General features: G+C 40.9%; 1 protein-coding gene across 1 annotated transcript in view; it reads left to right on the forward strand.

The window, feature by feature from the left end:
* IMPG2 (interphotoreceptor matrix proteoglycan 2) overlaps positions 1-9,841 on the forward strand; it is a 90,443-nt gene extending 80,602 nt beyond the window's left edge. The window contains exons 17-20 of the mRNA XM_044666806.1: positions 2,651-2,861; positions 6,948-7,136; positions 8,272-8,470; positions 9,758-9,841. Coding sequence (XP_044522741.1) covers positions 2,651-2,861; positions 6,948-7,136; positions 8,272-8,470; positions 9,758-9,841 — 683 coding nt within the window. The remainder of the gene's footprint in view (positions 1-2,650; positions 2,862-6,947; positions 7,137-8,271; positions 8,471-9,757) is intronic.
* Positions 9,842-12,942: the final 3,101 nt, after the last annotated feature.

Genomic DNA, 12,942 nt, shown 5'->3' on the forward strand with positions numbered 1-12,942 from the left:
CCCTCTCTCCTCTTCTCTCTCCCTCTCTTCCCTATCTCTCTCTCCTCTCCTCTCTCCCTCTCTCCTCTTCTCTCTCCCTCTCTTCCCTATCTCTCTCTCCTCTCCTCTCTCCCTCTCTCCTCTTCTCTCTCCCTCTCTTCCCTATCTCTCTCTCCTCTCCTCTCTCCCTCTCTCCTCTTCTCTCTCCCTCTCTTCCCTATCTCTCTCTCCTCTCCTCTCTCCCTCTCTCCTCTTCTCTCTCCCTCTCTTCCCTATCTCTCTCTCCTCTCCTCTCTCCCTCTCTCCTCTTCTCTCTCCCTCTCTTCCCTATCTCTCTCTCCTCTCCTCTCTCCCTCTCTCCTCTTCTCTCTCCCTCTCTTCCCTATCTCTCTCTCCTCTCCTCTCTCCCTCTCTCCTCTTCTCTCTCCCTCTCTTCCCTATCTCTCTCTCCTCTCCTCTCTCCCTCTCTCCTCTTCTCTCTCCCTCTCTTCCCTATCTCTCTCTCCTCTCCTCTCTCCCTCTCTCCTCTTCTCTCTCCCTCTCTTCCCTATCTCTCTCTCCTCTCCTCTCTCCCTCTCTCCTCTTCTCTCTCCCTCTCTTCCCTATCTCTCTCTCCTCTCCTCTCTCCCTCTCTCCTCTTCTCTCTCCCTCTCTTCCCTATCTCTCTCTCCTCTCCTCTCTCCCTCTCTCCTCTTCTCTCTCCCTCTCTTCCCTATCTCTCTCTCCTCTCCTCTCTCCCTCTCTCCTCTTCTCTCTCCCTCTCTTCCCTATCTCTCTCTCCTCTCCTCTCTCCCTCTCTCCTCTTCTCTCTCCCTCTCTTCCCTATCTCTCTCTCCTCTCCTCTCTCCCTCTCTCCTCTTCTCTCTCCCTCTCTTCCCTATCTCTCTCTCCTCTCCTCTCTCCCTCTCTCCTCTTCTCTCTCCCTCTCTTCCCTATCTCTCTCTCCTCTCCTCTCTCCCTCTCTCCTCTTCTCTCTCCCTCTCTTCCCTATCTCTCTCTCCTCTCCTCTCTCCCTCTCTCCTCTTCTCTCTCCCTCTCTTCCCTATCTCTCTCTCCTCTCCTCTCTCCCTCTCTCCTCTTCTCTCTCCCTCTCTTCCCTATCTCTCTCTCCTCTCCTCTCTCCCTCTCTCCTCTTCTCTCTCCCTCTCTTCCCTATCTCTCTCTCCTCTCCTCTCTCCCTCTCTCCTCTTCTCTCTCCCTCTCTTCCCTATCTCTCTCTCCTCTCCTCTCTCCCTCTCTCCTCTTCTCTCTCCCTCTCTTCCCTATCTCTCTCTCCTCTCCTCTCTCCCTCTCTCCTCTTCTCTCTCCCTCTCTTCCCTATCTCTCTCTCCTCTCCTCTCTCCCTCTCTCCTCTTCTCTCTCCCTCTCTTCCCTATCTCTCTCTCCTCTCCTCTCTCCCTCTCTCCTCTTCTCTCTCCCTCTCTTCCCTATCTCTCTCTCCTCTCCTCTCTCCCTCTCTCCTCTTCTCTCTCCCTCTCTTCCCTATCTCTCTCTCCTCTCCTCTCTCCCTCTCTCCTCTTCTCTCTCCCTCTCTTCCCTATCTCTCTCTCCTCTCCCTCCCTCTCCCTCTTTCTCTTTCTTTCTCCCTCCCCTCTCTCTCTCTTTAATAATATATCCATTTATAATATGTTTGACAAAAAACACAGTGTGTATGTGTAGGTATTTCTGTGTTCAAGGATTTAGAATTTCATTAGTATGGATGGACTCTTACCAATGTAGTATTAGAATTATTGTGATGGGAAAATTGTTCACCCTGAAGTCTCACTTGTGATAAACCTTCCCAAACCTAGATATGTTGACCCTCATACAATAGACATGTGGTCCATCACTAGTCCCATACTATATTCTAAACTCATCCACAATGGATGGCCTCAAATTAGCATGAGCTAGGTTTAATGCTGCTCCAGAACTATACTGGTTGTTTAAGCCTGTGAAAATCACTACCTCAGTGTCCTAAGTGATTTTCTAAGAAGATTAATATCAGAATAATTGCTAGTTTGCTTTCACATGGAGAATATCCTCGCCAGGAGCTCCATTTTCTGAGGAAACACAGACCTGGACCAGAGCAAGAAAAACCATCCAGAAGAATAGGCTCTCCCCAGCTTATACCCTGATGACTTAACCTTTGAAAACCTTGTGTCACCTCTGGGATACAACGAGGCATTAGAATGGGACTTTAGTGGAGGAAAAATTAAGACTATTTACAAGTTGGAGGTTATCTCTTGAGACAGCACTGGGGAAAGAGTACTATGTTTAGAGCCAATAAATGACTATGCTATGAATTATCACTAACAAAATGACTAAGATGACTTTAGACAAACCATTAACTTTTCTGGGCCCAGATTTTCTTTTCTAGAAAAATAAAAGGATTAGATTGGGTAATCTATAAGCTTTTCCTAGCTTTAAAAATTCTGTTATTCTTGTTTTCCCATGGCTATTACCCACAGTGAGGCAGCATTTCATAGAGGATTTCATGAAGTTGTCCCTGGAGTCTGGAAGAACCGGGTTCCAATTCTTTGATAATATACTAATAGTATAGACCATTTAATATTTTAGTGTTCAAAGACAACTCTAAGGCTATAAACTGGTTCTCAAAGGCCAAGCCAATGCTGTACCAACTCTGAGAGCCTCACTGAATTGGCTCCCTCTTGTGCTTTGTTTGAATTTTCAGGTGATCAAGCTGACCCTTGTAAATTCCAAGCCTGCAATGAGTTTTCAGAATGTGTGGTCAACCGCTGGAGCGGAGAAGCAGAATGTATATGTTATCCTGGTTACCAGAGTCTCCAAGAACTGCCCTGTCAGAGTGTCTGTGAGCTACAGCCACATTTCTGCCTGAATGATGGAAAGTGTGACATTATCCCTGGGCATGGGGCCATTTGTAGGTATGGTATTAGTAGGAACTTTTGTTTTACAGGGCTGGAATCTACTCTCTGTAGCATAGTGTGCACCTGTAGGATTTTAAATTTTAAATGATACCTATGTGACTCAGGGGATGGAGTGCTGGGTCTGGGGTCAAGAAGACTTGGGTTCAAATCCAGCTTCAGATACCATGATGACTCTGGGGAAATCATTTAAAGTTTATTTTCCTCAGTTTCCTTATGCATAAAGTAGATAGAACCTATTTCCAAGGATCATTGTGAGACTCAAATGAGATAATAATTATAAAGCACTAAGCATGGTGCCAGCCTATATAAATGTTAGCTATTATTAAATCATGTGTGGGCGCCTTATCCAGTTTTTGTGGAAAACTCTACTCAAATGGACGATCTGACATGCTCAGTTTCATTAATTAGCTTGAACTGTTTGGCAAGATGAAGACAACTCAAGGGAATATTCCAGAGAAAGATGATGTGATGGGAAGGACTTTCAACAGCAAATATTCTGCATTTAGCCTGAGTTTGTTATTCATTAGCTATTATTATTGTTGTTAATAATAATACCTTACAGAGAACAAAATGTTTTTATAGGTTACAAGACACTTTCACATTTATCATTTCACTTGATTTGCATATTAGTGCTGAGAGGTAGAACATGTTATTATTCTCACCTAAAAACTAAGAAAAGTCAGAATCAGACAAATTAAGAGGTTTGACCAAGATCACACAGTGAGTAACTTGAAGAAGCAGGATATTTATACTCATAAAATATTTTAAGTTTTATGAAACACTTTTCCCCATGATAATTCTGTGAAGTAAATTGGAAATATAATTTTCCCAGCAATTATCTTACCTCCTTTCCTTCTATTAGAAACTGTTTATATGACTGTTATACTTTAGAGGATCTTTTTACCTACGGCTATTGGCAGTGGTCAACAAAGTGCTTGGCTGGCTGAAAAAACACCTGCATTTTTGAAATGAAAACCATAAAGTACATAGACTATCTGGGAAAATTCAGAAATCACATGCAAATCCTCTTGAAATGACTCACATATGATGTGAAAATAAAATTCTTCACAATTCTAAACTAGAATTTAATATAACTGTGCCCATTCCATGGGGCCCAGCCACATGCTTGTGGCATAGAATATCTACTCTTCCAATCATAGAATGGGGTTCTAGATTTTTTCTCTATCACATGCCTTTCAAGTCATGTAGACTTGGGCAAGCTAATTATTTCTCTGTGAATGCATTATTTCTAGAGAAAGCTGGCAATGGATACTGCTCCATGAGAGCTCCCCAACTTCTAGCCAAAAAAGAAAGAGAAAAAGAGAATAAATTTCACCAAAAGAGCAGTCTGCTCTGTACCACTGACCACAGAGAAGGTGGAGAGCCCTGATGCTATCCATCACTCCACCTTTGAGAAGAGAAGAGTAGCAGAAAAGAGAAAATACTCTTTGGGTTCATTGAAAGGGGACAGCTTGAGCCTGAGAGCGCAGCTGGCCTGCTCAACTGTTAGGAAAGAAAAGGAAAGAGGAATAAGTATTTATTAAACACTTAATGTGTGTGAGACAGTGTGTGAAAGAAACACCTTACAATTATTATTCATTTGATCCTCGCAACAATTCTACAAGGTAGATTCTATTATAATCCCAATTTTATAGATGAGGAAACAGATAGAAAAAGGTAGAGTGATTTACCCAGGGTCACACAGCTAGTCAAGGTATGAGACTGGATTTAAATTCAAGTCTTCCTGACACTAAGGCTAGCACTCTATCCCACTGAAAGGGAGATTGAAAGAAGGCTAAATACCAATGTTCTAAACCTCTGACTACAATTTTTACTTACTCTAGTTAGGTTATACAATCTAGTTCTGTTTTTCTTTTTCTTGTTATGATCTAAGCCTGCTTAGTTCTGCCTTTTTGAAGGTTGGAGGCAAAAATGTATCCTCCCATTTTCCAAGGGACAAGTTTTGAATTTGGGAATTTGATTTGAGTTAAGGAAGTCTTATCCTATTCAGCAACAAAAAGTTACACCCTTCAAATTGGTCAACGTGAAAGCATTTTGCTGAGGCATGTTGTTCTGGATAGAGTCGGAGAGAAGGTTGAGAATATAATACCTCCACCTTGCCTTTCCCACCTTTTGAATTTCAAACATTCAGAAGATAATTCAATGTCATTTATCAATCTCGATGTTACTAAGGATGGCTAGGAAAATGGGCAATGTTTTGTTACCCATTTTTTTTCAGGCGAGAGGTTCATGAAAGCTTGATGACTTGTACAAAGCCATACAAAAATGAAGGATCAAAAGTGGGATTCAAACCTGATTTGAAGTCTTTCCTTCTTCCCAAAATACCATGCTGCAGCCCTGTACATTAAATGCCCCATATTGTTATATTTCCCTTGAAGTCTCAGTAATTTTTTTCTACTGTGGGGTGGAATAAAATTAAAATTATAAACTACTAGATTGAGATTATGTTACTCTAAAGTGGAGTTTCAATGGAACAATACAACATTTACATGAAAAATGCTAGAATTTTTTTCTTAATGTGTAGAACATTCTATAAAAGAATGACTTAGTATCAAAGGATCTAGAGTGGAAGAACCCTTAGAAATCATCGAGACCAGTGATGGGCAAACTTTTTAAAGAGGGGGCCAAAGGAAAAAAAATGCTCATCTGCCAGTCTGTTTCTAAGATAACTCTTTGGAAGTTTCATTGTATTGTATCCTACCTCATTGTATTTGTCAGATTAGGAATAATGTCATGTGGTTGGAAAGAACATTTCAGGGGGCCACATCTGGCTAAGGGCCGTAGTTTGCCCATCACTGATCTAGACCATACCACTTTACAGATTATGCCTAGTTTTAAAGTCCATTGTCATGTAGGTTACAAGTAGAGTAGTACATGAGAAAGAACCCCAGGCTGGGAGGTTAGGCCAGTTTAAGTTCTAATTCTTGCTCTGCCACTAAATGACTCAGATTACTGCCAAATCACAGAAAGTCTTCAAGTCCTAGTTTTCTCATCTATAAAACAAGTGGGTTGAGAAGAAAGAATACTGTACTTGGAGAAAGAGCTTCAGAATTAGGATCCAAGCTCTGCAATTTCCTAGATTTGTGATGTTGGGCAAATTGCTTAATTTCTTTGGTCCTCTGTTTCTTTCTCTGCAAAAATGAGATTGGACCAAATGACCTCTGATGTAACAGATGGGAAGAGAAACTTCTTAGATATGGGACTTTGGGTGTCTTCCTAGTTGTATGGCTTAACTTCCGTGGATCTTCTTTGTAAAAATAACATTGGACTGCATGATTTTACCTCCGATGTCCCTAGATCTGTGATCCCGTGAAGGAGAAGTTTACTTTTTAAAAAATTTAATTTTCCCCCAATTACATGTAAAAGCAGTTTCCAATATTTTTCAAAGAGTTTTGAGCCTCAGATTCTTTCCCTTTCTCTCACCCTCCCATTTCCATCCCCCTGCTGAGATGGCAAACAATCTCATATAGATTTTACATGTGCAATCATGTAAAATATTTTTCTATCTTAATCCTTTTGTAGAAAGAAAAAAAATTAAGAAAGTGAAAAAAGTTTGCTTTGGTTTGAATTCAGACTCTATCAGTTTTTTCTCTGGAAGCAGATGACATTTTTTATTATGAGCCCTTTGGGTTTATTTCGGATCATTGTATTTCTGAGAATAGTTGTTATTTACAATTGTTCATTGTACAATATTCCTTCCTGTCACTGTGTAGAATGTTTTCTTGGTTCTGCTTATTTCACTCTGCTTGTAAGTCTTTCTAGTTTTTTCTGAGGTCTTCCTGCTTGTCATTTATTTCAGCACAGTAGTATTCTGGTACAATCATAGCCTATAACTTAGCCATTTTATATATATACATATACGTATATGTATATATATAAAGGGAAGTATCCCTTTGAAGGAGACAGTTTCTACAATCTCCTTTCAGCTCTAACATTCATCACTTTTTAACTAAATTCTCCCTCCTCTTTGCTCCTTATCCCACTGGCTGCCAGTAATTTAGTGAAAGGACCACTTTTCTAAATAGTGATACAGTTTGGGGGGGTGGGATTTCTGTATTCCAGATGCCGTGTAGGGGAGAACTGGTGGTATCGAGGGGAACACTGTGAAGAGTACATGTCGGAGTCCCGAGTGATAGGTATTGCTGTTGCCTCGGTGATTGGCTTTCTTCTTGTAGTCATGGCTGTCCTCTTCTTCCTGGCTAAGACCCTGGTAGACCAGTATGTGAAGAGAGGAAGAAAGGGTTCCCTCAGGTAAGTGAATGGACAAGTCTTTCTGGAGTGACTCCATTTCCTCTCTTTTTGTGAGGGACCAGAATGATTGCTATTTTGGATCATACCAGACTTAATCATAATCATAGCCAATGACCAATCAGGATAGAATTTGGGCAAGACCTGAAAAAATAGGGCTCTGTTTTGGCAGGTGTGGCTTCATTTGGTAGTGAGCTCTTGGGAAAGGGACCACCATTTTGCTTTATTTTTTTTTTTTAAACCTTTAACTTTATGTGTATTGGCTCCTAGGTGGAAGAGTGGTAAGGGTGGGCAATTGGGGGTCAAGTGACTTGCCCAGGGTCACACAGCTGGGAAGTGTCTGAGGCCGGATTTGAACCTAGGACCTCCTGTCTCTAGGCCTGACTCTCAATCCACTGAGCTACCTAGAGTTCCATTATCTTTTGGATGATCATGTGATCACACTCCATAATTATTCTGTTCCTTTGTTTAGAATAGTAGTAGCCTATTTCAGATCCCATCCTCTTTGTAATTATATTCCTATACCTAAAGGCAGATAGATGGTACAATAGATGGAGTGTTGGGCCTGGAGTCTACAAGGCCTGAGTTCAATTCCAGTCTCAGACTGTTATTAGCTCCATGACCTTGGGGCAAGCTGCTTACCCTCTGTTTTCCTCATCTGTAAAATGGGAACCACAATAGCATCTATCTCCCACAGTTGTTGTGAGGCTCAAATGAGATAATTATTGTAAAGTACTTTAGTGCAGGACATGTAGTGAGCTCTATATAAATGTTGGTTATTATTATCATATTTATCACTTTCAAATTCTTTCTATATTTTCAAACAGATTTGCCTACAAAATAGTCCTTTCTTTCATTGTACACTTCTAGAATCCAGAAAAATGGATACCCTCCTCATTCAGCCAAGCGACAGATATAGACAGGCACATTCATTAAGGAATAAACCTTAGGTGATCAGATTGGACGTTTCTGGTAGTCAAACCTAGCTGTCCACTGCTAGCCTCTAGAGACTTCCTCAATCTCCCCCAATCTGGTGTCCGTATTCCATTTTCTGAGATACTGATCTGAGATAACTCCCCTCCCCCTCCGGGTAAAGTTGACTGTGCTGTGGGCTGACTGTGTTGTGTGCTTATGGCAGGAGGGGTGACAGCCCTTCTTCCCTGGAGAGCGCCGTGAGGTACAACCCCGTGTTTGAGAGTGATGCCACTGGCTATGACCAGGACGGGAGGAGCTACCCTCAGCTTACCTCCTACAGCCCCGCTACGGCAGAGGAGCCTGCCCGCCTCAGCCCGGAGGAAATCGGGCACCTCTATGAGCACAGTGAGCTGACCAGCGAGGTACGTGCCCTCGTGCCGCCGCCTCCTCCTCGTTCCTTCTCTCTCTTCTTCTCTATCTCTCACTCCAGTTTTGTTTATGTACAAGGGTATGCATATGGGAATAAGCCCACACGTATGTAATGTGTATGTATATAGTAGATGTGTGTGTGAGGGAGAGGGAGAGACAGAGACTCAGAGAGAAAAATAGACAGAGAGAGAGAGGAGACACAGAGAGACAAGAGACAGAGAGAGAAGGACAGAGACAGAGGGAGACAGACAGATACAGAGGAAAGACAGAGAGAGAGAAAGAAAGACAGAGGAGAGACAGAGAGGAGAGAGAGAGTGTGAGACAGAGAGAGAGTGTGTGTGTGTGAGAGAGAGAGACAGACAGAGAGATAGCGAGACAGATACAGAGAGAAAGAGAGAGTGTGTGTGTGTGAGAGAGAGAGACAGACAGAGAGATAGCGAGACAGATACAGAGAGAAAGAGAGAGAGAAGAGACAGAAAGAAACAGAGATAGAAAGAGACAGAGAAAGAGATAGAAAGACAGAGACAAAGAGGGAGACAGAGAGAGAGAAAGAGAGAGGAGAGACAGAGAGAGAGAGAATGTGAGAAAGAGAGAGACAGTGAGAGAGAGAATGTGAGAGAGAGACAGTGAGAGAGAAAGAGACCCAGAAACACACACACACACACACACACACACACACACACACACACACACACACACACACACAGAGAATGAGAGCATTCTCCGGTTATCTGTCTTGCCACCATAAAGTATATACAATGATGTGCAGATAGATACATGCATGTAAAAGGTGACATAATACATATGGCATAACATTGAATAGTATAACTTTTGATTTGGGACTTTTGTGGAAAAACATATAAAAGTATACCTTTTACCTTTATCAGAAGATATCAGATGACAGCTAGGTGGCCCCGAAAGCCTGGAGACAGGAGATCTTGAGTTCAAATTCAACCTTAGCACTTTCTAGCTGTGTGACTCTGGGCAAGTCACTTAACCTCCATTGCCTAGTTCTTACTGCTTGATTATAAAACAGAATATAAAGGTTTAAGGAAAGAATCCCAGAAGATAGCAGGTCAAAGCCCTTCTTTTCAGTCCCTATTAAGATATAGATGAGTAAGATAGTATTTAAACTCTGCCTCTTTCTCTTAAGGGATAATTTTTTTTCTTCTTTTGGGGAATGTGGGAGAAAAGTAGCAGAATGCTACAAGTTCTTTTTAAAGATATTTGTGATTGTTTTTGAGATTTTTCTAAAGCAATTTTGGACTTTTTTCTTCAAGGAGATTCAAGAGAGAATCAGGATGTTTGAACTTTATGCCAAAGACCAACAGTTTGCAGAATTTGTGAGACAACATCAAATGTAAGTTTTTGAAATGCTACTTCTGCCCAGAATCTTTTGAAATTTGTATGGTAGTAATGCTGCCAGCAGTAGCTTAATTATTTTAGTTTATATAGCATGTGTGATGCCTAACCTAATGTTAATAGTCTGTGATATTCCCATTAGAAAATTCTCCTAGTGGAGCACTTAGTTCTAGCTTTAAGCTCTCACATATCCCATCATATCCTTCCACTACTCAATCCTACTCCACCCATTTCTTTAGGTCTTTCATTTTACTTTCATATTTATGTATCTTGTTAAGGAACAAAATAAAATGCTGGAATAGAAAGGGACCTCTGAGGCCATGTCGTCCAGCTCTTACTCTTCTAAGTAGGAATCTTCTCTCTAACTGAAAGCTGGAGAAACATTCAGTCTCTGCTAGAATTACTCTAGTGTCAGGGACCTGAAGGCATCCCCTTACTCTATATTATCAATGGACTGCCTTGTAGTTCAATCTTTTTAGCCTCCCATTGCATCACCTCAATTACATATTCCATTCCACTAGTTGTAGCCCTTTACAATCTCATATTACAAGATATCCTTCCTCTTTTATATCATTATTTCTCCAGATTTACAATTTTTCAGCACAGAACTTGAGAACCTGCTTGTAAATATTTTAACTGGTTATCTGCCCCACTGCCCTCACCTTAGGTAAAGTGCTTGATGTTAAAATACAAAAGGGAAGGGGGCAGCTGGGTAGCTCAGTGGATTGAGAGCCAGGCCTAGAGACGGGAGGTCCTAGGTTCAAATCTGGCCTCAGACACTTCCCAGCTGTGTGACTCTGGGCAAGTCACTTGACCCCCATTGCCTACCCTTACCACTCTTCCACCTATAAGTCAATACCCAGAAGTTAAGGGTTTAAAAAAAATACAAAAGGGAAAGTAGCGTGGGCACACAGTCTTGGGGAGCCTTCAATGTAGTACAGTATAGCCTTGTGACCTAAGCCTTGTGCCCAGATCTGGCATCTGTTCCAGGTCACAGTGCTGCCATGTGGGGTCTCCTGCTCATCATAAAACCTCACAGTTACTTCCTCAATTCAGATCTGGTGTCAGGTTGTTCCATTTTCTTCTCTCCTTTGCCATCTGTTTTTTCTTCCCCCTCTGGGATCCTCTACCCAGTTTTGTTTTTAGGAGAATATACACAGTTTTGTAATATCTCCTATCTGAAAGAAGCACGCCACCATTTTGTGTGTGTTTTCATGGATTTTGATGGCGACTGATTGAGCTCTGGTCTGTAGTCAGAGACCCTGCTTATCACCTGTGGGACTTTGGACAAGTCATTTAATCACGCTGGGCCTCAGTTTCCTCATTTATAAAGTGAGGGAGTTGGACTAGATGACCCCTGGGTTCCTCTTCCAGCTATAGATCTTTGATTTAGTGAATACAGGGGAATATTTTGCTGACTCTGTTAGAAAAGAGGGAGACTTTGGGAGAGATGCTCCCTCCATCCTCTGTCAGTTTTGTCAAGCTTCCTTGTATCCTAAGTCTGTATTTGTGGGACTTTTTTAGGCATTAGATGAAAGGGTTCTTCTTGGAAGCAGATCCCCTCATCCTCACAAAAAGACCAACAAGGGTAGAGAGAGAGAGAAAGAGAGACAGAGAAGTTTAATGGGAACTACCAAGCATATGGACTGCCAAGGGAAATTATTAGTTCAATTATTTTTGGCCCAGACCTATGATTTCTTAGTATAAACAATTCTTGGTGAAGAAATTTCCAAACTTACATTTATAAAAAATGAGTCCTATATAATGAAAATAGAATCCTTGATAGTCATTCTAAAAATACAAGACTCTTGCCAATGATTGGAAGGAGAATAGAAATGTTAATTTTTATATTTCCTACCATTAGAAGAGCACCAACCTAACACAGAGTAGTAAGTACTTAATAAATTCTTGTTGCCTTTTAATGAAATTGTGGAAGGTTTTGGATACTGTTGTATTACCACTTAACTGGGGTCTTTCTGCTTTTTCATTGCAGGAAGCAGCTTTAACAAATATATCTATTTTGAAAGAAATTGGAAGAAGAAGATTGCTTGTTCCCATTGCAATGGGCCATGACAGTAACTCAGTTTCCTGGATTTTGTATGCTGAGGACAAAATAAGAAACATTTTTTAACCATGGTTGAATTGGGGGAACCTTTTTTTTTCCAGATAAAGCTTTCAAGCGGAGATTTTCACAAGCTTTGAAGTGATTTAAGAAAATCAAATTGTAAACTATTGTATAAAGACAGAGTGTAGGACATATATGATCAGTTGAGTTTAGGAGTTGAAATTGCTATTACTTTAAATTCCTAGGTATTCCATTGACTTCTTTGAGAATTTCACTTAATTCTCTGTGCCTCAGTTTTTCAAACTAGAATACAGGGCAGGGGTACTACATATAGATGTTGTGAGACACAATTCGTAAGTTACTTTTGATAAGTAGGTGAAAAGAGGGAAAATTGCAACATATTGCTCATTTAAAGTATCTTTTTTGGAATGTTTATTCATGGAAGCTGTGGTCAATGCAACAGCTATTACTAATCTAGTTGAGACCTAAGAAAGCAGGACTAAAAGGGAATGAAACTGTCCTTGAGACTTAATTGGTCCAGGGTACTTTTGCATGAAACTTTCTGATTGCCTAAGATATAAATGTCTGGCACATGAGAAGTTGGGGTTTCTCAGGCTTGAGGACTTTTCTGAGTCAATAAATCCTTCTGACTTGGGGCACCAATGTGGCAAATGAGAAGGAAGGGCCTGATGCCAGCTGAACCTATGTTACATCTTTGCTGCATATCCTTTCCATCTGATTGTTAAAGTAAACATCCTTTGAAAAAGTGTTACGTGATCCAGGAGCATCTCATTTATTTCCAGGTCTGAGTCAGATCTGGATCAGAACAGAAGCCAAATTTTAATATTATTTAAACCCAATTATGCAGGACTTTTTTCTAATTAAAAAACCAAAACCCAAAAAACATCTTTTGATTTATTTTGGTGAAATGTGCTATTTGTTCTTACTAGCAAGACTTAGAAGTGCAACCCTAGTTGTGTCTGTATCTCTGTATCACTGGTAATATATCTGAATAATCAATGTCAAGGATTAGAATGT

Source organism: Gracilinanus agilis, chromosome 3 (assembly GCF_016433145.1).
Source record: "Gracilinanus agilis isolate LMUSP501 chromosome 3, AgileGrace, whole genome shotgun sequence".
NCBI lineage: Eukaryota > Metazoa > Chordata > Mammalia > Didelphimorphia > Didelphidae > Gracilinanus > Gracilinanus agilis.